Raw genomic sequence first — 27,979 nt, 5'->3', positions numbered from 1 at the left:
GAGGCCTAGGGGAAAAAAAAAAAAAAATCCTTTTTAAATAGCATGTTTCTTTCCACTCTGCCTCTCCACAAGTTCTTCCATGTGACCCATCTTCTGGCGAAGAATGTAGGAAAAGTGAAGCCACTGAAGTAATTGAAGAAATTGCTCTAGCTCGGAACGGTGGGAAGTCCTGTTCAGTGGCATTGTTGATAGAGCCTTCATGAATCCTACCAATCAGCGCCCTCTGACTCAGATTATAGGAATTATTGCTCTGCTTTGCAGAAGTGGCTCCTTCTCAGCACCAAGTGGGAGTTTGTTTTATACCTCGTGGTTAAATGTATTTGCCCCCTTTCAAGTTTTCCCTTTTCCCAAGCAGTTTAAGGAAAGAGATCTGTCTCTGCTGGAAGAGTGAAGGAACCTAGAAACCAGGGAATTTGATCCGGTTTCAAAGTTTTTTAAATGTCCACCGATTTTCTGATCAGGTACTTCAGAGGTTTGCTGAAGAGAAATCCAGAGTGCAAAAAAAATGGGCTCAGCTTTTAGAATCGGCTGGCTGTAAAGCTCACTTCTGCTTTAAACAGACTTTATAGTTGTTTTCCTGACTTTATCACCAAATAATTTGCATTTAAGAAGGTGAGCAGTCTTTAGCTCACCCAACCCCGGTGTAATTTTGGGCCTTTTCTTCCTTGGGAAGCAAAAATTAAAAATAGGAGACCCCCTGCAGAAACTCACCCTAATTCTTGTACATGTTTCATAATTCCTTGTCTTCTCGTTAGGATCTTTTAGGACAAGACCAGCACCCCTGTCTGTAACTGAGAAATGCAGCAGACAGTGATGCTGTGGAGTGGTTTAAAGGGAGGATCTCGGAGGTGTGTGGAAGCCAACGTTCCATTTCGGTGATCAATCTCTTGCTCAAAGTTTGGCCTGGGGATGCTTTGAAACAAAAGAGCTACGTGGAAGGGTGCTATCAATTTCTTTTTATCTTCCTTGTATTGCTCAGTCTGTCTGTTTTAGAAAGTTTTATCCTACTCGGGAGGATTCCTGGATCCCTCTTTTGCCATTATGTATGACTTACAGAAGCATTGTTAGTTTGTGGGCTTTTAATTTTTGGTGGAGTTGTGAGCCCTTTTCCAAGCCTCAGTGGGCGCCAGGGAATAGCTCACTGGGTATCTTGGAATCGGGGCAGATCGTGCCAGGCATCATCTTTAATTAAACATAGACCAGCCCCAGCAGGAAAAGGAGGCTGCTGCTTTTTAGGTACTTAAGAAGTGTTCGATATATGTACCCAGTGCCTTTATGAGTATTGGCCTTTGCACATTAATATTGTACATCAATGTTAATGTTGGAATTTTACGCAATAAAGGGGGGGAATGTTCCTTTGGCTGATCCCATCGCTGTTTCAGGAGGTGGTATCTCCTGGATGGTGACATTGCCAAGTTGTCCAACCCCTGTGAGCTCTTCTGCCTTTGTTAGGATCTGCTTGAGAAATGCCACGGCGACCGTTCTGGGTGAGGGTCTTCAAGAGATCTTCCCCGTAATGGTTTTTGTGTCACTAACTAAACTTTTTCCTGAGGGTGTTCCCATGTTCAGACATTTAACAGCAGAAGAGCCGCATTACTGATTTCTCTGATGCTTTGTCTGCTCATGTGTAAGTAGCAAAATGTCTGGTCTTCCCTTTCTGCTTGCGTTATGGGCTGTTCTGGTTTCAGTATTTCCTGGTTTGTTGTTCCCTTTCTGAAGATCATACTTGCTGTGTTTTGGGGGAGAATGCCGCTGCTAACTGGATCTCACTGGTGCCTTTTAAAGAGTAATGCAGCCTTGCGAGGGTCCTGGCTGGTGCTGTTTTCCTCCGGCAGCCCGGGTGAACAATTTCTCTGACGAATTTGCTGCTTCCCTGGGGAGTCTCTGTCAGGATTGCAGCTAAACTAAACTTAGATTGCTATTGTGTATGGGAGAAGTGAAGTGTACTCTTTTGTGTCTGGGTGTAAGAGAGGAATAGTAATCCTCGGTATAAATCTGTTTCTCCCAGGAGATTCCCCAGTCTCTTCCCTTTAGCAAAGAATTCTTCCTGGCAAGTCGTATCCAGTTTATTTGGTGTCTTTACCTTTTGAGGCTTGGATTCTGAGTCTGTAGGAGTCAAATATTTCCAGCTATTAATTACCTTCTCCTTAGACATGGAAGATGCTGGTAGCAAGTGCAGGGGAAGCAAAATAGGGTGCTGGGACGTCTGTTTGGGTTTGGGTTGCAAATCAGTTCTGCTGCAAAGTTCTCCAGAGTTTTAGATTTGTTGGGAGGAATTTTCTATCTCATTATGAAACACACAACAGATCATTGTCTTGCCCCGGTCTCCTGCCTTGAAGGAGTGGAGATCAAGGTCCTGATGTCTTTGGGATGGGTGAGGAGCAGAGCATCCAGACAGCGGTTGCCACCTCAGGCTGTTTATACCTTCCTGACCACAGAAGGTGATAGTTGTGGTGTTAGAACTTCCAGGTCAGCCCCAAAAGCCGTTTATGGAGCAAAATTGATTTGATACCAGTATATACTAGCTGTATTTGCAGTGAAGCTTTCCTATCTGTGGAAACCAAAACTTTTGTGAGAGGTGGTGTTTTCAGCAGTGCTTCTATGGGAAAGGCTCTCCATGGGGTGGGACTTCTGGCCAAACCAGGAGGAGAGATACTGGCAAGGTTTGGGAGGTCCTGAAACAGCAAGTTTGTGTTTGAGTTTCCGTTGTAGGAAATACGGAATGAAGCAAACTGGGGGCAGCTTGAACAGAAATTCCAGAATTCCCACCCTAGAATGTCCATGGTTTGTTTTGATCATTGCGCTGAGTTAGCCTGAAGGAGAAACCCTGTCCCTCTTCTGGGCAACTTCCATCTTGACGTGGAGTGGGAATCGTTTTAATCTCAGTATTTTGCACTGTTGGAAAACTGTTCTCTTACTCAGTTGCGTTTCACTTTGGTTCCGCTCTGACTTCAGGCTTGAAAAGTGCCTCTACAATGGCAGAAAGGAATAAAACCAACCGAAACCAAAAATCCACGTTTAATTTTGGAATGTGCATTCTGGTCTCGGACCTTTGCGGTATGAATTTAGCAAAATTAGGGCTTTTTTGTGGGAAGGGGAGGGGAATGAGGCTGCAGAGCTTTGGCTTGTGCAGAAAGAACTGTTCTGTGAACATCCCCAGCAGTTGTGGGTTGGGGTTTTTTTTGTTTTTTTTTTTTTTTTTTACTGTTTGATTACCTCTTCCTTTCTTAAGTCAAGTAGTTTCTGAATTTGGACACTGGAGGTTGTCACGGAAGCACCGTTTGGATTTTCCGTTCTCACAAAAGCGGTGATTTCAGCTTGTTCTCTGTAGCCGCTTGAAGTGGAATGAAGTTGAGCTCTGTCAGCTGCGTCCCCTGACCTGGAAATAATCAACGCAACAGGCTGAAATGCAGCAAAAAAAAACTCTCGCAAAGCCGCCGTGGACGGGGAGGGAGGTGCAGCCCAGGAAATGAGTGTTTTCTTAAAAATTCTTTGAGCTCAAAATGAATCATTTTGACAATTTTTTGGGGGGGGGAAGGGGAAAAGAACCTTTTATAGTTTAATTTGCTGGTCACTTCAGGCTCTTTTTTCTTTTTTTTTTTTCTTTTCTCTTTCTCTTTCCATATGGGACTTCCTGCTTCTCTTTGGTTTCTCTTTGGCCTTTTGAGCTTGTCTTGAGAGAGGGATTAGGGCTGTATGCATTTCAAAGCGGGGTCTGGGCATCCCGGTGGATGCGCCGATAAACAGGGCAGCACCCCGGGCTGGCCCCGAGGAGCGCGATACCTGGAACGCTGCTATCGGAGAGATCGCTTGCATTCCACTTCATGCTGATAGGAAGGTTTCTATCCCAAGTTACGGCGACGCAGGGAGTTGAAAAATGTTTTTGTTGTGTTTTTTTTTCCCTGACCAAGGCTTCTCTGCCTGACCTTTTCTCCTTGTGTGATTGTGGCCATTATTTCTGTGGTTTTGAGGTAAAATAGATCCAGTAATTTTACTTCTCAGCTGAGCCTCCTCTAACTCTTTGAGATATGTTTAATAGGGTTTTGTATGTGTTGTATCTATTTCATTATTTTTCTTTTTATTATTAATATTTCATTAAAGTAGTTTAGTTCCTTCTAAACTTGTAAATCTCTTTATCCTTCCTCCTCCTCTCCTTGGAGTGAGAGGTGGGGGGGGGAGCATCTGATGCCTGTCATGGGCCGATCATGGCCTAAACCACAACAGAAGGCTATGCCTTTTTTTTTCTTTTTCTTTTTTAACTTATTTTTTATTCTGTTAACAGTGGAGAGCACAGAGTGCTGCTCCCCAAGCCACCCTAATCTCCCAGCCTCTCCAGTGACACGTTTTTCACGCCTGTGACCTGCTCCTGGGGGTTGCTCAGCTATTTGTCCATGTGGCAATTTTCTCTCCTCCCACCCCTTCCTCCGGCTTCCGACCCAGCGAATCCTGAATCCTGCTGCTCGAGAGGAAACTCCCCACCCCGCAGAGCATCGCCGGGCCCGATCTGGGCTACGCCGGAGCCCTTTGCCGGCGATAAAACCTCCCTTGGGAGGACGATGCAGCTTCGCGGGGCTGCGCCGTGCTCGATGCCGGGCTGGTTTCCTGTTTCTATTCTGGTCTCGAGCTGCTCGGCTCTGCTTCCTGCCCCGCACGCCTCGCACAGATTCCCCGAACCCCCAGCCTCTTGGGGTTTTTAGGGAGTATTTCGGTTACGGACCCAGCTGAAGGAGGAGAGCCCTGCGAGGAGGTGGCCGGCAGGGACGGGCCGGTGGCTCGCTCGGGAGAGGACGGGCTCCGGCCGGAGCGATTAGGTGGGACGGTGTTTAATCAGGAAATTGCTGTAGGATGACCAGTTCTGGTCCTGGATGCCGAACAATAGTCCGTGCCCTGTCACACGCCTGGAAATAAAGAGCTGCTCCTTGCCCCATCACTGCTGGAGCCGGGTGACCCTCCGCTTTTCAACACGCTCTCAAGAAGTTGTAGGGCAGGGAAATCAGTTTTTTCTCTTCCTTTTTGCTGCTGACTCGGTGTCATCGGAGACCCTTTAAACGTGCGGCAGCTTCTTGTCAGTCTGATGTCGGACACGCAGACCTCATCCTCTTCCCTTTCCATCCAAACTTAAACCCTGCCTGAGGTCCCAGAGGATGCGAGGGAGGGAGAGTCCGTGTTGGCGTGACCTTCATCTGCCGCGTGGAGCGGTTGCCGGGATAAATGAAGGTGTTTAACTCCGGCTGACAGCGCTGCACGCGTTTTAAATGCTGCCACACCTGAGCTTTCAGTTCACGGGAATCATTTTCCTGTTAACGTCCTTTTGCCGTGCTGGAGGGACTTGTCTCGGAAGATGTGCACGGTCATAAATGTTTGGAGAAAACTGGGGGGCTGGAATGCGGGGCATGATGGGGGGGGGCCAAGGCTCGGCCACGCTGCTCGGATGGGCTTGTGCCCACACCCTTACGGCTACAAGGTTTGCACCGTGATTTCAAACAAATCCTGGTAATTGTAGGAGGAATTGTGTTATGTTTTTTGTTCTAATTTTGAATCAGGTCTTACCCAGGAAAGTAGAAACTTTGATAGGAAAAAAAAAAAAAACCAAAACAAAACATAACCCAAAACCGGTTGAATTTCCTGAAATGACAAGAAGTGACATCTCTAGGAATTGACTGTGCTGGCACCCTGACCCCGAGGGTAGCACCGGGTGTACGTCAGCATCTGGCATGGGCCAGGTTTCCATGGTTATGTACCTCTCCCCGTGCATGCTCTGAGCCAGGGCGAGAGGAGAATTTCCTCCAGTCTTTCCAAATGTGTCTTCGGTTTCTCTGTCCCATCCGGATCAGCGGTACCTGCCTGCGGGTGCTGTATCGCGGACGGGTTCTCTGCTGGAAGTGGTTTCTCTAGAGCTGGTGGTGTCAGGGGGCTCTGCCGTAGCCCCTCCTCGCTCCGTCGCTGCCTCCCCACGGGTACCAGGGGCTTTGGGAAGCAGCTTTCAGCTGCCTCTTCAGCGGCTTTTTCCAGCCAGAGGACTGGAAAAATACCTGATGCCGTAGTAATGTTGTTTTCTTCTAAAAATCTTCCTTCTGCTTTTTTAGAAATGGATTCTGTCGCTCTTAATTGTTTTCAAAGAGGCTGATAGCAAGACTAAAAGCGGAGTTGTCTTAAAATCCAAAGTGTTGGCCTTTTTAATTGTTTAAATTATTTGAGACTCCTGCTTTTGCTGCGTTTCTTTGCCCACCCTAGCTCGTGTGGTTGGCATGGTGGCACAACCACGTGCTGAGATGACTAAATGCTTCGGAGTCTAAATTGAACACATCGGGGACTGGAAAGTGCCTTCCAGAGGAAGCACTGCTGGGGAATTGGAATATCCTTACGGCTGGCAATCAGAGGGGTAGCTTCCTGCCTCTTATGTGATTTAGCTTTTTATATGATCTGGGGTTTGTCTTCAGACTGAAGTTAAAATACTTAAAAAGCTCTGGAAGAAACCCAAAAGCTCTTTAAATAAACGGGTTGTGGTCTGTCATCTGAGACCTGCACTGGTTTCTCACTTGCACTTTCCTTCCCTGGTGTCAGACTGGCCTTTCTGACTGATGTGACCGACGCGTCGGTCTCGCTCCTCCTGCATCCCCAACACCCTCCAAAAAACCAGTGTCGCCCAGAGCATCCTCAGGTGCTGCTGCCACGTTGCAGCTCATTGCGCCTGGGGGTGAGGGGGTGTCCTCCATGGGCTCCTCCTTTTGTCCTGCAACTTGTTCTAGGGTCGGTGTTACTGCTCAGCTGGAGGTTTTATCCTCCGATTTGGCCACGCTGCTGCTGGGTGGCCGGGCCAAGTCCGGCGTCAGCCAAAGCGACACCACTCTGTCCAGCAGAACTTCAGCTCTTGGAATGCTTCACGTCGTATCAATGTTTAGAAAAACCTGGGAGCACTTTTTAGAAGCTGAGGGGCTTTCAAAGGGTTAAATGGAAAGTCTTTTTTTTTTTTTTTTTCTTTTTTTTTTTTTTTTCTTCTTCTGGAGAAGTTTTGCTGCTGCCTTTCCCAGTGTCCTGCAGAAGAGCTGGGCCCTGAGAGGGGACGGTGGCCTTCCACGCGCCGCGTTTTCCCTTCAGCGACATCTTGTTCTGGGGATGAATCACGTTACTCCTTCTACACTTTGCGCTGCAACTACAGCTTTTTGAATCTCTCCTCTCCAAAGACCGAGGAGATGAAATCTGTTAAGTCTGCTCGGCGTTGGGAGGGGGGAGGAAACACCCACCCACCCCCCTTTTTTTTTATTTTATTTTTTTATTTATTTAATTTTATTTGGAGGGGGAAGAGAAGGAAGGGTGGCACAGGGTGGGAGCGGTAGATGTGATTAAAGCTCCTGCCGAGTAGATCTGTGGGAGTGGAGTATCGACCTCTGAAAAATCAATGGCTGCTGCGGTAGCAGCGCTGGCTGCTCTGCAAGGTCTCCCGTTGCAGGAATGTAGTAAAGCCAGCAGCGCTTCCGTCTGTCGTCCTCCCTTTATTTTATTCTCTACCTGCTTTCTGCCAAAACGCCCGGACTCACCTAGATTTACTGAGGTGGATTAGAACGGCAGCTTATTTTTGCAATCAGAGTAAAATTTCTTGCGTGACACCGAGCCCCTCCTCCCGACAGCCTCCTTTCCAAACGCTCTTTTTTTTTCCCTGCAGTGCAGCTAGAGCCAGCAGCTTCTCCCAGTTTGTCTCAAGCCAGCCTGGAAGAATGAGCTTTTCAGCTTCTTTTTTTTGAGCGAGGAAACTGCACGAATCTCTCTTGCACGTTCTAGTCCCCATCTTAGGTTTGTAATTGTCAGCGCTGATGCCTGAGAGGAGCTTAAACTCCTGGGAAGGGAAGGGAATATGGACTCCCATCTAGCAGAGGCTGAAGCCTTGATAGCGTTGCCTTCCTGATATTTGTTTTAGTGGGCAGGTGTTTTTCCCTTGAAGTAGTAAAAGTCCAGCACTTATTTCCTTTACCTAAGGGCTGCTTGGGTGAGTAAGTGGCACGTAATAGGACTCAAATGTTTTTACGCATGCTTGGTTTTATAACAAGGATCTTGGTTTTTTCTCCTGCAGAGCTTGCTGCAGAACCTGAAAACTGTCTGGTTTCTGGTTGCTCACATGTGGTCCTGCTCAGATCCGAGGTTGAGCTTCCAGGGACGTATCTGGGGGGCCAAAACCAGTGATTTCATTGAATAATTAAATCCCTTTGTTCCTTCCGATTGCTGATCTTGTCCCATTTTGAAGGGGGATATAAGAAATAGAGGCAAGGCCATGAATTTAGAAAGCTTTCATAGAACACAAGTGTACTGTGCAGCTTGCGCTAGTGTTGCAGGATCTTCTTTTTGGGCATTCTCTGCTTCTTATGCCAGGAGAACGCCATCTTTCCATGTTGAACTAAAAGCAAACTTTTCAGCATCTCGGAGAGTAAGAGGTAAGAGCTATGAGGCACCGGCCAAGCTGTGTTTGGTCAGGGGGACACCAGCTTGTGTTGCTGGGCTCTGGTTATCTTTGATTAGTCTTTAAGCACGTTGGGTAGCTTGGGAATGTGGCTGAACACGCTTCCCACACGTGTAATAAACACAAAATCAATAACAGGTAAACTGGCAGCTTGAAAATCCGTATTTTTTTTTTTTTCTGCCCCACTTCTCCCAAAGTCTGACAAGGTGCATGGGAACAGAGTGTTAACAGGATCTTTCACTTCACTTTAAATTCCAGAAATGTTCTAGATGTGGCAAGAGTTTTTATTGGAGAGACATCCTGCACTCAGCCTTCTTCCTCCTCCCCTTTGTCTCTTCTCCAGCCCATAAACACAAGAACAATAATCATCTAGAAGGTGCTTTTGGTGCTGTAAAGATGGACTCGTTATCTTCTGCACAATAACCGATGGTAAAAAGAGCAGAGTAAGGAGATGGTGGCCTTCCCTGGCAAAACTTGTATATTTTGGGGATAGGATAGGGCTTGGAAATCTGCTTTGGCTTTGGAATAGTTCACTTTCTTCTTGTGGTGATGGTAGTTCTTCACGTTCCCAGCCGGGCTGTTGAGCGAGCCTGCAGCTGCCTCCCTAATGCTGAGAGCCCGTGCCCAGCGGGTTCCGTGTTTGGGGTGGTACGTGCTGATGGGTTTTGTCAGAATTTTAGAGCACGGCGGTTGGAATCGAGCTGGTGGTGATGGAGGGCTTGCAGGAGCATGGACCCTTCCCAGTGGGACCCCAGTGAACTGGACCAGCGTGGAGACTGAAAAACTCCATTCTGACTCTTCGATACGTTGGCAAGAAAACACTTTGGATACGGTAGATTATGACTCTCTCTAGATGAAAAGTATCAACTGGATTTCTGCTGTAGCTGAAGTTTTGCTTCCCAGTTCCAACTTCTAGTTTCTACCAGGGAAGTGACCTGGAAGAGGCAGACAGAAAGCAGGAGGGTGGTGACAGGGCCGTGGAGCCCTCTCCAGACCCTCCCGTTGGATCTGGGGAAATCTCAAGTCTCTTTGGATGGGATGTGAATCTGTAAGTCTGGTGTAAATGCAGTACGGTGGGTTCTCCGGGCTGCTTTGTGCTAGGAGACAGAGTGCTTTGTGAAGCATAAGATGCAAGATTCTGTTGTCTGGACTGTAAAAGGAGGATTGAGTCTCTCCATTTCCCCAAAATCATAGAATCATAGAATGGAAGGGACCTTAAAGAGTTGGAAGGGACCTTAAAGACCATGTAGTTCCAACCCCCCTGCCCTGGGCAGGGACACCTCCACTAGAGCAGGTTGCTCAAAGCCTCATCCAGCCTGGCCTTAAATAGCAGGGAGATCCTGGCTTGCCAGTCAGCTGGGTAATTTCTATGATAGAGGATTGAGGTATTTTGGGTGTGGAAATAAAAGAGGAAGGAAAGGACAAGCTTGTGATTTTTTTTAAGTGTTGATAGTTCTTGAATGAGTGGAGAAGAAACTGCAGAGAAAATTGAGATTTGTAATAGAAAGTAGGTATTCCAATTAGTCAGAAGCAATGAAGAGACTTTTTCTCTTTGAGAAAGAATTCGGGGAATAAATTTAGCCATTGTTCTCTGCTCTTGCTTGTAAGCGTCTTTACGGAAACAAACTGGCCTTCCAGAATTTATAAGCTCCACCACACGCTCGTCTCCAGCTCATAATTTCCTTGAGTGCTATCTAGTGATCTGATAGTGCCTGCGATCGTTACAGCCTGGCCGCCCCCCTGCCCTCTCCCCCGCGCCTTCCATAGGCTCTTGGGCTGGAGAGATGGAGGGGGAAGGCTGCAGTCCCCAGGCAGGAGATCAATTTGCTTTCTGGTCAGTCCTTCTGCTCTTCCAGATCGGTGGGATGGGCCCGGAGCGGAGCCTCGGAATCTCTTCTCCTCTGGGGTTTTTGTTACCTTGATCTTAAGTATTTCTTCTTGTTTCATCTTTATGTTTGTTTAACAAATGAGCTTCGTATCAGATAGCGAGATGGTGGTTCCTTTTGGTGTTTGGTTGTTGGGGTTTTTTTTGGGGTTTTTTTGTTTTTTTTTTAATCTAAAAGAAACCTTGCTGTTTCCAGCGTAAACTCACCTTGCGTTGGTCGTGCCAGGACTTGCAACCCTTTCCCTGAGACGGATGAACTCCCCTGTCCCCTCCTTTGGGTACCAGATTGTGTGATTTCAGGCATGGGTTTTGTTGTGGTGTGAAAAGGAGGTGTTAGCTGCTGAGTCCTCGTTTGTCAGCAGCACTGACAAACCCATGCTGGCACCGGCGAGGGCTGGGCAACCAATCGCAGCTGGAACCGGTTATCGTTTCAGGGTCCCCGTGGGCTTCCGCTATCAGGTCACATCCCAAAATAACACTGGGCAGTATTTCAAGTGAAGAAACTCAGGCTTTGGGGCTGCAGCCAGCCTGGAGTGTGAGATTCTGTGTGAAATAGTTGGAATCCCTCCAGCGTTTTTGATCTGCATGGCAGATGAGCAATAAAATGCATAAAAAAAAAAAAAACCACCACACACACACACAAAAAAAAAAAAAAAAAAAAACCAACCCACGTTGGAAACACGTGAGGAAATTCTCCAGACCCTGACGTTTCCTTCAAGTTGGCAGAGTTACTGCTGTCGAGCCTCACCTCCCGTCTGGGCTCGACTGGCTGCGCTGGCGGGAGGAGGGACGAGGAGAGCCCTTCTCCTGGTGCTGCTGGGTCTTTCCAGGTCTCCTCCTGATGCTCCGTGGGAGGCAAATACAACCTCCCTGGTCCCTTCTCCTCTTGGGCTTCGTCCAGAACCCCCCCGACGGCAGCGGGTCTCCGTTATTTCAATGAGGTTTTCTTTTTTTTAAGAGGATTCTCTGCTACGGCCGTCCTTAAAACAGTCTGTGGAGCGATTGAGAGATTTTTTTTTTTTTTTTTTCCCCAAGTTTGTGGTGCGCTTGAGTAAATGGAATATCAGAGCTGGGGAGGGTGTCCTTTAGTTAAAAAAAATCCAAAACTCTGTGCCTTGATGGTTGGCATCCTGAGGAAATAACTTAATAGGTGGAAATCAGTTCCTTACCGATGAGCTGCTTGTACTTGGGCATCCTAGTCCTCGCTTCCATCCTTCCCCTGGCAGGAGTCTCCCTTTGGAGAAACTTAGAGGTGAAAGTCACTTTACGAGTTAACTTGATTTTTATGGTCTTTTTGGAATTCCTGTCCTAACATCCCAGAAAGGTTGACGTGTAATTCACTTTAACTTGGAACTGATGATCTCCGGAGTCTGATCCGCAGCCTTGTAGCTGGGCCGGCTCTCCCTATATGTGAGGTCCGTGCCGGTATGTTAGCAATGCAGAGGGGCCCTCGCTCGCATGTCTGAAGCAACCCTGTATTAACCTGCTTAATTAAAACTGAATGTTTTTAAATGACTTGCAGTACTTAGGTTAAGCTTTGATGCGTAGACAAGGCCGAAGACATCAGCTTTAAAAGATCATTATCTGGTTACTTAGGAGTTAATTTTCAAACAGCTTTTAACGTCGCTGCGTTTTATGTCTTGCAGATATTTTCGTGCCTGGCATTACCAAGTCGCATCCTCTTAGGCTGCCCGGTTCTTGTATGAATATTGCTCCTACCGCGTAGCAGAGAGTGACCTGGGATCCTGGAGGCAAAGCTTCTCCTCTGCCTCTCGGAGAGACGTGTCACATACACCCCTGATAACAAGAGGGAAACTTTTGCATTTCACCTTGCACCCTTGCTCTGTGTCTGTCCTTTCATGCCGGTATTTCTGTCTCAGATGTACATTTAGAATGTCTTTTTTCCCTTTGAGCCTAAAAAAAAAAAAATCTCTCCTTGAAGTTAGCTGTAGGTTCTGCCCCTCTGGTCTGAAGGTTTAACTGCTCGGAAATGCCAAATCCTCATGAGCTTGTGGTGGTGGGGATTTGAAAGCTGCAAAGGGTTTTGGCCTCCAACTTCACCTCAATGACAATGAAAACAGGGTTTGGTGATTCAGACTAGAAGTATCTTAATCCATTTAATGGAAATACCACTATTTCCATCCAGTTTTAGGTTGTACTGAATTGGTTTCTGGACCGTTCTGATCCCTTCGTTGACTGGGAGGGGAGTCTGGTTGTGTATCTTATGCTGGTGCCTGAAGTTAGATGCAGCGAGTCTCAGGGAGAGGAGCGTTTTGCTCATGATTGTTTGTGTTGGTTGATGCTTTTTAATGCAAAACGTTGGAAATACTGTCTCTTTTACTCCCACTTCAGTTGGTTTCCGCAGTAGGAATGTGGGGTTTGTCAAAAGTTGTCCAAGTAGCTGCATAAAGGAGCAATGCTTTTGATGTTACAATAGGAAGGTAGTGAAAATTGCAAGAGCTCTTAGACACTATTTTTAGGCTTTTCCTGCAGTTTTTTAGCTTTCATTGAAATAAAACAAAGCTCTCTCTTTTTTTTTTTCTTTTTTTTTTTCTGAGGAAGATAATACTTCAGCAGTAAGCAAATATACCTCTGAGACTGTTGTGCAGGAAATGGTCCCTCAAACAGAGGCAGTAATGGAAGGGGAGGAAGGACATTCTCTGCGCTAAGTCATCCCACCGAATGACTGGTGTTTTCATTTGCCAGCATTTGTTAGAAGCCTTTTGATCAAATTCTGCTGTTTAAACTAGACGAGATTGCCCTGCTGCAGCAGACAACTGAGCGCAACGCAGCTGATGCCCAGCTCTCCCCTTCGGCCTCCTGGATGTCCCTGTCTGTCCCACAAGCGTGATGAGGTGGTTGGATGTCTCCCGAGTCGTTTTTTATTCTTCCCTACCTCCCATTTTCCACTTCTTAGGATGCGGTGCCCTTTTTCCGTTCCCCAGTTTAGATGACGGGGAGATGCTGTCGGAGCCTTTTCACACATCACCTGGCAAACAAGAGCGATGGGGCTCTTGCTCACTCCTGATAAGTTTGCAGTATCTTGTGTCCGAGGTCCTTCTGCTCTGTGCAGAGCTGGGAAGGACTGCTGCTAAACGAGGCATAACTCAGGCAGTGTAAATGAGACCAGGGTGTCCAAGTTAGTTATCAGTTGGCTCGGCCTTTCTGCGTGGTGTCTTATACGAGGCTGGCTCCGTTCGTGCTGGTCAGCTGAGTTCTGTGCAGCGGGAGTTGGTCTGAAATGCCAAATCTCAGTCCAGAACACTTCTGATGTGGGGCTGATTCCTTTGAAAGACTTTGGCCCAGTCCTGTTCAACATATTCGTCAATGACCTGGACGAGGGGACAGAGTGTACCCTCAGCAAGTTCGCTGATGATACCAAACTGGGAGGGCTGGCCGACACTCCAGAGGGCTGTGCCGCCATCCAGTGTGACCTGGACAGGCTGGAGAGCTGGGCAGAGAAGAACCTCGTGAGGTTCACCAAGGGCAAGTGTAGGGTCCTGCACCTGGGGAGGAAGAACCCCAGGCACCAATAGAGGTTAGGAATGGGTCTTCTGGAAAGCACTACTGAGGAGAAGGATCTGGGGGTCCTGGTGGATAGCAAGCTATCCATGAGCCAGCAATGTGCCCTTGTTGCCAAGAGGCCCATGGGATCCTGGGCTGCGTAGGGAAGAGTGTAGCCAGTAGGTGGAGGGAGGTCATTCTCCCCCTCTGCTCTGCACTGGTGAGGCCACAAGTGGAATATTGTGTCCAGTTCTGGGCTCCCCAGCTCAAGAGAGACGGGGGCCTACTGGAGAGAGTCCAGCGTAGGGCAGCTAAGATGATTAAGGGATTGGAGCATCTCCCTGATGAGGAAAGGCTGAGAGAGCTGGGGCTCTTCAGCCTGGAGAAGGGAAGGCTGAGGGGAGACCTCATCTATGTTTACAAGTACCTAAAGGGTGGGTTGAAGGAGGATGGAGCCGGACTCTTTTCAGTGGTTCCCAGTGATGGGATGAGGGGCAACGGGCACAAGCTGGAACATGGGAAGTTCCATTTAAATATGAGGAGAAACTTCTTTAGGCTGAGGGTGAGAGAGCCCTGGAACAGGCTGCCCAGGGAGGTCGTGGAGCCCCTTACTCTGGAGATCTTCAAGCCCCGCCTGGATGCCGTCCTGAGTGATGTGCTCTGGGCAACCCTGCTTTGGCAGGGGAGTTGGACTGGATGATCTCTAAAGGTCCCTTCCAACTCTGAAAATTCTGTGATTCCGTGACTTACAGAGGATGGGGTGAAGTCCCGGTAAGCTTTGATCTGCCACTTCTTCACCTGCTGTGATCCTTCGAATCCCTGGCAGAGTTTTTATCTAATCGCTGGAATAACTTCCCAGCTCTAACTTCCCGGTTCAAATGTGCCACCACTTACTCCATTGTGGACCGTTACTCATTTACTCCTGATGCATCTTACATCAAACAGACACTACAATTGTCCGTGGTGGATCTGCACATCATCAGCTTCTTGGAAGCATCCCCGTTTTTTCAGGCTTCCCAGCTGATTTTCAGTGCTGTCCCTTTGCAGTCGCCACTGTGGCAACTGGAGGTTTCAACTTTCTTGGGCTTTTTGTGCTTTTCTTCTTCCTGGTGGATACGTACAGTAGGAAGGGTATTTTCTCCCCTCGCCTTCAAGAAAAGCTGAACTTCACAGGGTGACATTGTAACTGATAATTTTTGCTATCTGTGAAGAAAGGGAAGTGGGAACCCTGAAGAGTATTTTATGGTTTTCTTTTAAATCTCTGTTTGGTTTGTTTTTATCCATCTCAAGTGAGTAGTTTCCCAGCTCATATGAGGTTTATGAATTAATTATGGTGAGGCAGGAGTTTTCTGTCTTTCAGAAGCTGAGCCACATTTCTCTTCCAAGCCGTGATCGCATGGACTGTTTCCTCTATTCGCAGTTTTACGTGTGGTGTTGGTGCGTTCTTTAATTTCTTGCCTCTAAACTGAATTAAAAGAAGCAAGTAGGAGAATGAGCCGGTTGTTTGGACCATCAGTGAGCCCTTGGCAAACCAGCTAGGGATCCTTTGGGTTCAGAGACGGGGAGGATAAGACACATTTGGCAGTTACCTTGGTCTGCAGCAGCCTTCGTTACTGGCGATAACGTGAACCGAGTTCATTGATTTCTATTTGGAGTGTGCCTGAGGGAGAAATGCACTCTTTTCTTAGTGGTATGTGAGAGAACAGTCCCGTGTCTCTTTACTGTTGCCTGATGTCTTTCTCTGTGTGTTGCAGGACCTTTCCGGTTCCATAGATGATCTCCCCATGGGTACAGAAGGAGCCCTGAGTCCTGGAGTAAGCACATCAGGGATTTCCAGCAGTCAAGGAGAGCAGAGTAACCCAGCTCAGTCTCCTTTCTCTCCACATACCTCTCCTCACCTGCCAGGCATCAGAGGACCCTCCCCATCCCCAGTTGGATCTCCAGCTAGTGTTGCTCAGTCCCGCTCTGGTCCACTTTCACCTGCTGCAGTACCAGGTACCGCAACTCGGAACGCGTTCACCTTACGGTGGGGCTGCCTCGTGCAGCTGGAGGGCAAATTAAAAAGGCTAGTGGGGAGGAATTGGCCAGTGTCAGTACGATGTGGTTATTGAGGTCTTGCGATCTCATTTGTTTGCTTTAAAATGTCTGTAACTCGTAAAGGATGCAGTAGGACGGGTGGGATGGCTGGTAAACCAGCAGCATCGTTTCCCTGGCTTAATGTCACTGATCCTTCCTCTTGTTTTTCTTCACTGTGGGTAAACGTACCCTTCTCCTGCAGTTGTTTGTACTTCTGGTATTTAATACTCTTGCATCCTGGGGTTTGTGGTGTGCGCAGTTTTGGTGATTAAACCGCTTTCCTTTTTGTGGCGTAGGCAATCAGATGCCACCCCGACCGCCCAGTGGCCAGTCGGACAGTATCATGCATCCTTCCATGAACCAGTCCAGCATAGCGCAAGATCGAGGTGTGTGACATGAGTTAAAAGATTTAATTGTATGGATATTTTTGTAACTCTTAAGATGCGTAGCTGAAAATTCCCTGGCCTGACGACGTGGATTCTATGTTGAGACAGCATTTAAAAGCTGCCCCAGGTTTATAAGCTGCAAGTGTTTAGGCATCTTGCAGTAACTTCAACTGTTGCTGGTTGTTTGGGCCGTCAATGTTCCATCCAAGCCAGGGGTTTGGCTTGTGAGGTGTTTTCTCCGGCTTTTGACATGTGAATGTTTCTTGTCCAAGGTTCATGACCTTAAGCTTCAAAATGAGGGGGGTGCTCGCAACAATATTGTGTGCCTTTTCCCCCTAAGAGAATAAAATCAACGTGGGTGAAAATGCATTTAAAATTCAGCTCTTGTGGCAAAAGCTGTATAGTTGTCACCCTGAGAAAACAAACAAGCAAGCAAAAAACACCAATGAGAAGCCTGTAGGATTTGCAGAGTGGCACTGTCTACTCCTGCAACACTGAGTTAGTTGGTTTTTTTCTGGTTAAAACAGGAAATTGGATCTGTTATCTTAGTAGATAACACTGGCTCCTTAATAGCAACCCCTGTAAAGTCTGTCCAGGCTGTTGCTGAAAGGATTTTGTTAGTGGGTCCCCGGGGGTTGCTGTTACCGTAGAACACGTGTGTCCAGTGGCCCATCTTGGTCCTTTTCATACTAACTGTCTGCTCTGCTTGCTGGGTGACCAGGTTACATGCAGAGGAACCCTCAGATGCCCCAGTACAGCTCACCCCAGCCCGGCTCAGCCTTATCTCCTCGGCAGTCTTCTGGAGGACAGATGCACGCCGGGATGGGGCCGTACCAGCAGAACTCCATGGGAAGCTACGGACCCCAGGGTGGGCAGTACGGACCTCAAGGTGAGGCACGGGCAGCTCCTCAAGGTGGGAACGGAGCTCAGCAAATACAGAAGGCCTTTCTAAACTGTTTTTATTTGTCTCCTCTTAATATATGAGCAATACAAAACAGTGTGCTCCTTATGAGCTGGAAGGAGCTGTGCTTTGTTCGTGTTGAGATTGATGAAATATGTTGCTTTCTGGGGTAGTTGTACTTCTAAATGTAGGATCCTTCCTCCTCGTTTAGAAAGACGTAGGTTGTGCATCCAGTGTAATAGAGAAGAAGGGACAGCTCTTTTTGGAGAGGAAGAAAACTGTGTGTTATATGTTTTGGAAAGGGTTACATGAGTTTTTTGCATCCTGCCCTGGACCATTTAAGTGCTCTCGGCTCGGTTGAGGTTTGGGAGAGTTTCAGGCAGCTTTTGATTCGATGTTGTTACTTGGCTTTGTCAAAACACATTTTCTGTGGCTTATATCCAAGTACTTTGACTTTTTGTTGAGGTGTTAACACTCCCCCTCATCTCTGTTAGTGATCTTTAAATATTTGCTGATAGAAGATTTTTATGGTGATTCATAAACTAACTCGTTGAATGATGTTGTCTTCCCCTCTTTTTATATCTCCTTAGGAGGTTATCCCCGGCAGCCAAACTACAACGCTATGTCCAATGCCAACTACCCCAGTCCGGGAATGGGAGGAAGCATGAATCCCATGGGAGCAGGGAGCCAGATGCATGGGCAGACCGGTGTGCCACCGTACAGTGGCCTTCCTCCGGGGAGGATGAGCCACGCCACCATGGGGAACAGACCTTATGGACCCAACATGGCGAATATGCCACCTCAGGTGGGGACAGGGATGTGCCCCCCACCAGGCGGCATGAATCGCAAAGCACAAGAAGCCGCCGCCGCCGCCATGCACGCTGCTGCCAACTCCATCCAGAACAGGTACGGAATGAGACGCCCACTGGTCTCTGAAGTCCCTTCCCTATGTCACATCTAGGTTTTGGAGCTGTGGATGGAATAACCCCAATTTGGGGGTGACGCTGAACGTACTCTTCCTTGAAAGTTTGTGCTTCTTGGAGACTTTTTCATCAATCTTAAGTGTTAAAAAAGGAAGAGCATAAAGCTTGGACAAGCAGTGTGTTGGAATACAGGCTGAGAGAATTGGGGTTGTTCAACCTGGAGAAGAGAAGGCTCCAGAGAGACCTTATAATGGCCTTCCAGTACCTGAAGGGGCTACAGGAGAGATGGGGAGGGACTCTTGATCAGGGAGGGGAGCCATAGGACGAGGGGTAATGGTTTTAAACTGAAAGAGGGGAGATTTAGATTAAATATCAGGAAGAAATTCTTTGCTGTGAGGGTGGTGAGAGCCTGGCCCAGGTTGCCCAGAGAAGCTGTGGCTGCCCCATCCCTGGAAGGGTTCAAGGCCAGGTTGGAGGGGGCTTGGAGTGACCTGGTGTGGTGGGAGGTGGGGTTGGAACTCGATGATCTTTAAGGTCCCTTCCAACTCTAACCGTTCTATGATTAATGATGTGCAGAGGGAATTTTTAATATTCATAGGTGAAATCTGCTTAACTCTGAGATCCCTTCAGTTGTTTTCACTTTCTGGTCGTCTTTGTCACACGAGTGACTTAGAGACGCTCCGTGTGTGGTAGAGCCCATAAATCCAGCAAACAGCCGTCCAGCTGCATCTGTCTGAACCAAGGCATTACTTGACCAGTGTAATGAACTTCTTCCTTTTAGGGCCTTGATGAGCAGCTGTGGGAAAGGGAGCTGGAATTCAGCACTGAACTTTGCAGCTATTTTCTGTGCATGTGTCTTTCTTGGTTTTGTTTCTGGGTTTTTTTTTTTTTTTTTGCACTGCACGTTTCAGAGTAGGTGTATGTGGCCCACCAGAATGCCTTGCGAGCCATGGATTTGCTTATAAATGGGGTTCCACCGGTCAAGCCGTTAGATATATTTGTTTTCTGGCCGGGCATTGTGCTCTTTATCCTGATTTAAGGGCTGCAATCTGCGATCTGCTCTCTGATGTTACCTATAAATGCCAATAGGTCAAGTTCCCAAACGCCAATGAAGGCGTCAAAGCCCTGTCCCTTTGAGGAACGAGTCTGAGCAACAGTTGTGTATGAGGTTTTCATGTAAAATAACGTAGCTTGTAGGGGTAACAAGAAGGAAGGAAATAAAGGAAAGCCATTACATGTAGCTGGGGTGCTGTGTCTGTCTATACAAATAACATATTCTCACTTAAATGCGTAGGGCTGTGATATTTGCAGATCTGTTCTGCCCTGTAAGGGTGGCTTAACCCCTGAAATGAAGTTCAGTTTGGGGATGTAGTAGAACAAGATTAAGGGTGAGAGTGTACAGAACCGCCCTCTTTTAGAATGGTTTACATCCCCTTTTCTTTTGAGAGTCAGACTTAAGCTCTAGGGTAGCTAAGCTTTAAAAGAGCACCCGATCTTTGCTCTTTTCCTGGAAAAGTGAGCTGGAGAAAGTCACTTCTCCACTTCCTTTGTAGAAGGTTTCTTTTGGCAAACCCGCTTCCTTAGAAAATAAGATCTTAATGCTTAGTATTTAGAGTAAGCGTGGATTTCTTTCTTTCCTTTTCTAGGCCTCCTGGTTATCCCAACATGAACCAAGGGGGAATGATGGGCACTGGACCTCCTTATGGCCAGGGAATTAACAGCATGGCTGGCATGATAAACCCCCAGGGCCCCCCCTACCCTATGGGGGGGAACATGGCTAACAACTCTGCAGGTAAAGTCAGTGCTGGCTGCGAGACGTGGCATTGATTTCATTGTACCGGACTGAAAATCAGTGTTAAAGGTTCTTTTAACTTCCTAGGGATGGCAGCAAGCCCTGAGATGATGGGTCTTGGGGACGTCAAATTAACACCTGCAACTAAAATGAACAATAAGGCAGATGGGACGCCAAAAGCAGAATCCAAGTCAAAGGTAAAATGTTTTGGTTTTTGTTTTTAATGAACTCCCATCCTCTTCAGCATCCAGGGAAATAAAACAGTTGCATGTTAGCTTGGATTGAACAGTTGCATCCATCTAGTAGCGAGTGTGGTTCCTGAGAGAGGCCTAATGAGGTTCGTCCTCCTCACCCTGAACAGAGTTCTCGTTAGCACGGTTGTCCTGGTAGCGTGTGATCTGGCTGTTACTTGTGACCATGGTTCTAACTCGTGTGGTGAGTGAGTGGGATATCCTCTCGTGGGATGTGTTATGTTTTGGACCGTAATTAGAGAAATAAGTGTTTTGAAACGTATATACGTGTTGTGGAGTAGGCTCTGGCTATGTTTGCAATAAACTGAATGCCCACATACGTTAATAACGGTACCCTTGAGGAGCCTGAACTCTGCCATCCCCTACAGAGACCCTTTAGTCCTCCGGAAGGCCAGGAAAGGGACTTTTCTATCAGAATTCACGTCCTCCCCTACTTACGACTCTCAAGTTCAAGCCTCTATCTAGAATTTCTAACAGATGCCTGGCACACCTTATTGCTATGGTCTCATTTCACTTGTGGGCTAGTCTTGCCTTAATTAACTGGGGAGAAGGTACCTGAACAGATGCACCTTTGGGTCAGCTTCGTCCCACTCCCCACATCCCATGAACAGCTGATTAGACTGTTGCTTGAATCAGAAGCATAAAGACCACGTAGTGGAATTGCTCGGTGTAAGGAGATTCAACATGAAATAAAACTCCATGTGTCCAGCCCTGGCTGTTCTTGAACTGTGCCACTGGTTCCAAGGCGTTCTTCAGGATTCATCAGGAAAATTCAAACAATAGAGAGTTTTACTTCTGGGAATTACAAACTCTTCAAAAAATGAATGGGAGCATTCCCTAGTCCTTTGGGAGTCATCGATTTCACTTGCAAAACACTTCAGTATTAGGAGTTATCACCTGCCACAGTGAAATTGCCAAAAGAAGTGTAAATAAAGCTGAGTTAGTTTCTGGTGTTGGACTGGAGCTCCTCAGTTACCGCCTCTCCGCTGGGAGGTGGTACACTAAAAAGTCTTACAGTTGTTTCACAAACAAACCTCTTACTAATCCTGTATTAAAGCCAGAAGAGGGAGGCAAACAAGTTCTTCAGGGAGTATTTTTCTTTGCATTACTGCTACCAGTTTCAAAAGAACCACCAAAAAAAGCAGTTTCTGAGCCTGAAGTCTTCTCTTCTGCTACCTGAAGGAAAATTACACGCTCTGCAAGTTTGATAACCTGTACCTCCAGCAGCCTCCCAGGAGATTCAGAAGATCCCTCATTTCTGCTCGTGTGTTCCGGCATCTGCCTTTCTTCTTAACGACAAACAAGGACTTGAACGCTCTTGGATGCCAGAAGCTACAGATAAGGGTTGTTCTCTCCTCCTGGTCTGTGCTGCTCAAGGATTATCTTGTGTGATAATGGAAGCACTCAAGTCTGAGGTGTAGGGCTTCATATAGAACATCATCAGATTTGAAGTTCACTTCCATTTTGGAAGTTCGTTTTCGAATGCCAAAACCATTTCTGCCTTTACTCCAAGTGTGTGTGATCCAGGTGGAGAAAAACAAAATAAAAGCTCATGCACGACATCAAAAGTCTTGGGCAAAGGAAGGCAAAGTGCAGGATCTCAGGTTTTACCTCTAAATAGACACTTGAACAGTTCGGTGAATTGATTGTGTAGGAACTAGCGTGTGATACTCGTACTTCATAGCTGCAAACTCGGATTCCAAATTCCTGTGATGCCTCTCCGTATCGGTTTTACTGGATGTTGATGCACCAGCAATAGCAAACCAATTTGGTGCCCAGTGACAGGACAAGAGGAAACGGGCACAAACTTGAACATAAGAAGTTCCAGCTAAACATGAGGAGGAACTTCCTTTACTTTGACAGTGGCAGAGCCCTGGAACAGGCTGCCCAGAGAGGTGGTGGAGTCTCTGTCTCTGAAGACATTCAAAACCCACCTGGACAAGTTCCTGTGTAACCTGGTCTAGGAGGACCCGCTTTGGCCGGGGGCTTGGACCTGGATGATCTCCAGAGGTCCCTTCTGACCCCATATCATTCTTTGATTCTGGGTTATCCGGGTAATGGGAGATTTCTGCGCTTCTGTCACTGAACTGCGAGGGAAGGGTGATGGTCTTTGTGGGGAACCCCTTGCGCACATTGGTCCAACAGCTGCCTCTAACCTCAGTTGCAGTTGAATTAATGTTTTCTCACATATTTAGCAAATGAGCCCACAAAGGATGCCTCTGCAAAGTCTCCTTGAAGTTTGTTTGATTCCTGTAGCACTCCTGAAACCTTTCCCTGTTTAAAAATACACGTTCTGTGAATTCCATGAGTAGTGGCTGGTTTTGTGACACCTTTGTTGAGTAATACTTGCCTGATGTTGATCTGAGACAAGTGTAGGCCTAATATAAAGCCGTTCTTGATATAATAGCAGAACTCTGAACTCTTATCTGACCTCTTTTTTGAAACCATGTTGGATGTGAACGAGCTGCTTTTGTGTCGCTCAGTCCTGGTACCTCTTTCCTTCTCCTAGAAGTCCAGTTCTTCTACTACAACCAATGAGAAGATCACCAAACTCTATGAGCTGGGTGGGGAGCCCGAGAGGAAGATCTGGGTAGATCGTTACCTGGCCTTTACCGAGGAGAAGGCCATGGGCATGACAAATCTCCCAGCGGTAGGCAGGAAACCCTTGGACCTTTACCGGCTCTACGTCTCCGTGAAGGAGATTGGAGGATTGACTCAGGTGAGTGGCCAGCAGCCAGCATGGTGGCGGTGGTCAGAGCTGCCCACTCTCTGGCGGTCACAAGCCAACGGGCAACACAATTCAAAGATAGTTTTGTAGCTACGTGTAAGCCATGACTTTGTTTAGCTGTATTCCTTTATTTTTAGTGTTTTAAACAATGCTTATAAACCCCAGCATCCTTTAAGTGAGCCAAATGTCTGCTCTCCCCTTGTCTGGGTGAGAACAGTCTGTGGTGAGATTCAATTAAAGTGCTCTTTTTTTCCCCCGTGTTGCCCAGTGCAAAGGTTGGTGACGCTGTCTTTGTCTTTGCATCTGGCCGTCAACTGGCCTCATGGCTAATTTGATTTGCAGTCTGTCCCTGCTTGAAAAGTTTTCTGTAGGTGAGGAAGAGTGGGCACTAGTTTTGGGTTTTGAACCCAACGGCATCTGCTCTGCTCAGCCCTTAGTGCATCCTTTAGCTGGAAAGTGTTGATTTCTCCCCAGAAAATTCCTTGGAGGAGAAGTCGCTGGGATTTTGAGTGTAGAGCCTCTTGTTTGGTTGTGCAGGTCAACAAAAACAAGAAATGGCGCGAGTTGGCCACAAATCTCAACGTGGGCACGTCCAGCAGCGCAGCTAGTTCTTTGAAGAAGCAGTACATCCAGTGTCTCTACGCCTTCGAGTGCAAGATTGAGCGAGGTGAAGACCCCCCTCCCGATATCTTTGCAGCTGCCGATTCAAAGAAGTCTCAGACTAAGATACAGCCTCCGTCTCCAGGTGAGTTCAGACACCGGTTTAAGGTGCACGATGAATGTTTGAACCAGAGGATCTCTGGCACTGAACGCCCCACTCCACGTGCTGTGGGGCCAGGCAGGCTCCAAACTTCCACAAAGCCCCCGTGTCTGTTTCTAATTAGATGTTCTCTGGTTGTGTAGATTAAATACTTTTGTAACATGGGAGTGAATGATACTGGGAATAAGTCAAGCCTCTTGGGATAGTTCAGTTCTTGTGTGTCCCACCCCTGTACTAAGTTTAAGAGAAAGGAAAATGTAAAAAGATATACATAAGTATATACCCGCACCTCTGTGCTTACCAGTGCATCCCTGCCTGATGAGGCTCTGGTGGAGAGAGAGGTCTGGGCTCCCAAGTCCAAGGACAGGGAACTGGTGGAGAGGGTACAGCAAAGGGCTACAAAGATGATGAGGGACCTAGAACATCTCTCTTACAAGGAAAGGCTGAGGGACTTGGGTCTTTTTAGTCTGGAGAAGAGAAGACTGAGGGGGGATCTGATCAACGCCTATAAATACTTAAAGGGTGGGTGTCAGGAGGATGGGGCCAGTCTTTTTTCAGTGGTGCCCAGTGACAGGACAAGAGGGAACGGGCACAAACTTGAACATAAGAAGTTCCATCTAAACATGAAGAGGAACTTCTTTACTTTGGGGGTGGCAGAGCCCTGAACAGGCTGCCCAGAGAGGTGGTGGAGTCTCCGTCTCTGGAGACGTTCAAACCCCGCCTGGACACATTCCTGTGCGACCTGCTTTGGCAGGGGGTTGGACTAGATGATCTCCAGAGGTCCCTTCCAACCCCATAGCATTCTGTGATTCTGGAGTTACCCCTTCAAGGTGATCTCTGCATGTTCTACCAGCAGCCCCTCTTGTTACTGCTGAGCTTTGGGAACTTGCTAGAAAAGTTGTGCTTGTTTTGACTATGCAAGTGCTGCCTTCTGGAAGTAGATGCTTCACGTGGATGTGCCCTCATCTTCCTCATGAGTTGCTTCTTTCCGTCTTCAGCAGAAGACAGCAAGGACTTTCTGAGCCTTTGTGCCCAGAGAGCTTCATAAGCCTAGTACAAGTTGGATGCTCTAGAATTCAAGCCCTTTAAAATGAAATTCTACGGTTGTTTCAAATTTGATGGGGTGCTCCAGTTTCTGAATATTTAAGCCTAGTGTTCAATTCGGGGGGGGGGGGGAAAGGGGGAAAACGTCCAGGCAAGCGGTGCATGTTGTACTCTTTAGTCTTCAGAAAGTCTGATTGTTTCTGTCTCATTTACATTGAGTTCGTTGCTTGAATTGCTGCTGAACTTGCCAACCCTCTAAGCTTCAGTTTTCCAGTTTGTCTTATAAAGTAAAACCTTCAGATGCTTTTTCTGGTCAGGAGCCTGTTCACGTAGGTGAAATAAAAACTTGGTCTGCTTTGAAGTTCCTGTAGTGTTTGCAAAAAAAAAATGCCTTTTTGGTTCTGAAACCTGGCATCATCTTTGTCTAGCTCCTGAGGAATGGAATAATGAACCCTTTTTTGATTGTACTGTAGTTGTGTCCCAGCCCTGCTAAGCCCTTGATCGACAGCGTGCTCGTCCGAATATTCTGTTGGCAACTACATTTATCTGTCTTCTCAGTTACAGCGGGGTGTTTTTTTAAAGATCTAAATCACGTCTTTTCACTGGTCAGGAAACCTCTCCCAGCGTAGCTTCAACCTTGGTGCATTCTGCAAGATAAAGCCACTTTTGTGTCTTTAGACTAAACTTCTGTCTAAAGTGGTGTCTGAGTTCGGCTTAAACTAGACCACAAATCCATCCCCGCTTTCTTTCCAGAAACCTCTTTCTTGCCCCCCCCGAGATACCGGGCAGCCGAACAAAGACGTTCGGAGTTTATTTGGAGAGGGCTGAGACTTTTAGGAAGCCACTTAAAACTCCTTGTAGCACTAGGTGCCTGTCAGAATGGATTAGACGGGGCATCAATTTCTATTTTATTTTAGCTAATACGGCGGTACGTGGAGGTGACGAGTTTGTCCTCCGGGCTGTGGTACAGGCCACCTCTCGCTTCAGCACGCCAGAAGCAGGAGTTTGCAGGGCGGTTTTCCCAAACTCCACGCGTTTGTGCAGCTCTGTTGACTTACTCGGCGGGTTCGATTCCTGCTACGAGGTGCTGTTTCCTATCTGAACTCTTCTCTCTGCTTGTCTCACTCCAGACTCCTGCAAGTAAGACTGTGCAGAGGCAGCGCTGCGGCATGGTTGGTTGCTCAGATCCTTTGCGCTGTGTCGTTCCGCGTGTTCGTGCTCCCCTTTCACTTTCCTTTTCTTCCTCTCTCTTGTTCTCCTGGATCGGTAAATGTAGGGTCCTGCACCTGGGGAGGAAGAACCCCAGGCACCAATATAGGTTAGGGGTGGATCTTCTGGAAAGCACTACTGAGGAGAAGGATCTGGGGGTCCTGGTGGATAGCAAACTTTCCATGAGCCAGCAATGTGCCCTTGTTGCCAAGAGGGCCAATGGGATCCTGGGCTGCGTAGGGAAGAGTGTAGCCAGTAGGTTGAGGGAGGTCATTCTCCCCCTCTGCTCTGCACTGGTGAGGCCACAAGTGGAATATTGTGTCCAGTTCTGGGCTCCCCAGTTCAAGAGAGACGGGGAACTACTGGAGAGAGTCCAGTGTAGGGCAACTAAGATGATTGAGGGATTGGAGCATCTCCCTGATGAGGAAAGGCTGAGAGAGCTGGGGCTCTTCAGCCTGGAGAAGAGAAGGCTGAGGGGAGACCTTATTATTGCTTCCACGTATCTGAAGGCTGGGTTGAAGGAGGATGGAGCCAGACTCTTTTCAGTGGTTCCCAGTGACAGGACAAGGGGCAACGGGTACAAGCTGGAACATGGGAAGTTCCATTCAAATATGAGGAGAAACTTCTTTAAGGTGAGGGTGCCGGAGCCCTGGAACAGGCTGCCCAGGGAGGGTGTGGAGTCCCCTTCTCTGGAGATCTTCAAGCCCCGCCTGGATGCTGTCCTGAGTGATGTGCTCTGGGCAACCCTGCTTTGGCAGGGGAGTTGGACCAGATGATCTCTAGAGGTCCCTTCCAACTCTGACAATTCCGTGATTCCGTGATCGGCAGGACCTGAGGTTGTAGGACACAACACAAATCTCTTTCCTCAACCTCAGCTCCAGACTTGGGAGCCTTAGAGGAGCGTTGAGTCCCAGTGGGTGTTACCGCTCCTGTTCCAGGGGGTTGCTGAGGCCCCGCTGAAGCAACGTCCTCCAGACATTTGCCTGTCTTCCAATGAATCACCCTCATGGAGAATAACTTCCCTGTTTGAAAGCCAAGCGGACAACAGTGGGGCTATGTTGAAGTCCTGTCATGTGGATGAAAGGGCTGTGAAGCCACACACACACGTGCTTTGCTCTCCTTGCAGACTTTAACCTGTTGGCGTTGGCTCACGCTGCGTTTCAGCCCGTTCTGTCAAATGAACTTCTGCCTAGCTTTGTGGATGAGGAGGATCGCACTTTGTGATTCTCCATTAACCGCTTTTGGAGGCTGCAGAGCATCTAAAGGCCTTGCAGGACAATCATCTAGGGCAGAGCTCTTGGTGCTGGAGCTGTTTTCCATGCAGTGGAACCCTCAGAACCCAAAAGCGTTCACGGAAAGCCCTCGTGGCGTGGAGCGGGTGCTGCCTCCTGGGCACTTGCCGTGGGTTTCCTGCAAAACCACCTTGGGTTCCTGCTGGCAAACTCCAGCCTGTCCCTGGGGAGGCGTAATCAACTCTGCCTTTGGGTTTTAATTCCCAGAGCGTGGAACTGGCCCGGCTCCAACTGTGTGTAAATTTGTGAGTGGGAGGGACGGCAGGGGGTGGGGACAAACACCAAATGGCAGCGACGCGGGGAATGTCTCGAGGCCCTTTCCTGCCGATGCCAGCCTTACAAACGGAGACAGAGCGGTGAATTCCTGGGGGGAAGTGAGTTGGAGCCCAACCGCTGCTGACAGAGGGAAGGAGAACGGCGGGGAGGGCCCATGAATGAAACTCCCCGCTGAGCTTGTCTCTGCCCTTCCTTCTCCCGAGACCTCCCCGGGCTGGGAGGGAGTCGCGGGGAAGAGGACAGGGTGCCAGGAAGGTGGGGTGTAAACAAACATGCCCTGGACGTGACCCTGGAGGATTTTAATGAATAGCTGAAATGACTCATCAACCAGCAGGGCTGAAGCTGAGGGATATCGGGTGCTGGGGATGGTAACTAATGGAAACATTAATTAAGAGTTCAGCTCTTGCCAGCTGCGAGGAGCGTATGAACCTGAGAGCTGACAGTGTCACAGCGATCCCTGGGCAGAGGAGAGCTCCTGGAGCTCACGGCACAGCTGGATT

General features: G+C 47.9%; 1 protein-coding gene across 2 annotated transcripts in view; it reads left to right on the top strand.

The window, feature by feature from the left end:
* Positions 1-27,979, top strand: part of ARID1A (AT-rich interaction domain 1A) — a 64,130-nt gene that overhangs the window by 28,004 nt on the left and 8,147 nt on the right. For both annotated transcript variants that reach the window (XM_074162145.1, XM_074162146.1), the window contains exons 5-12: positions 15,596-15,836; positions 16,214-16,303; positions 17,025-17,192; positions 17,795-18,110; positions 19,774-19,919; positions 20,007-20,116; positions 22,680-22,889; positions 23,436-23,643. In XM_074162145.1, coding sequence (XP_074018246.1) covers positions 15,596-15,836; positions 16,214-16,303; positions 17,025-17,192; positions 17,795-18,110; positions 19,774-19,919; positions 20,007-20,116; positions 22,680-22,889; positions 23,436-23,643 — 1,489 coding nt within the window. The remainder of the gene's footprint in view (positions 1-15,595; positions 15,837-16,213; positions 16,304-17,024; positions 17,193-17,794; positions 18,111-19,773; positions 19,920-20,006; positions 20,117-22,679; positions 22,890-23,435; positions 23,644-27,979) is intronic.

Source organism: Numenius arquata, chromosome 21 (genome assembly GCF_964106895.1).
Source record: "Numenius arquata chromosome 21, bNumArq3.hap1.1, whole genome shotgun sequence".
Classification (NCBI taxonomy): Eukaryota; Metazoa; Chordata; class Aves; order Charadriiformes; family Scolopacidae; genus Numenius; species Numenius arquata.
The sequence above is the reverse complement of the archived record's forward strand: the minus strand, read 5'-3'. Positions and strand labels throughout refer to the sequence as shown.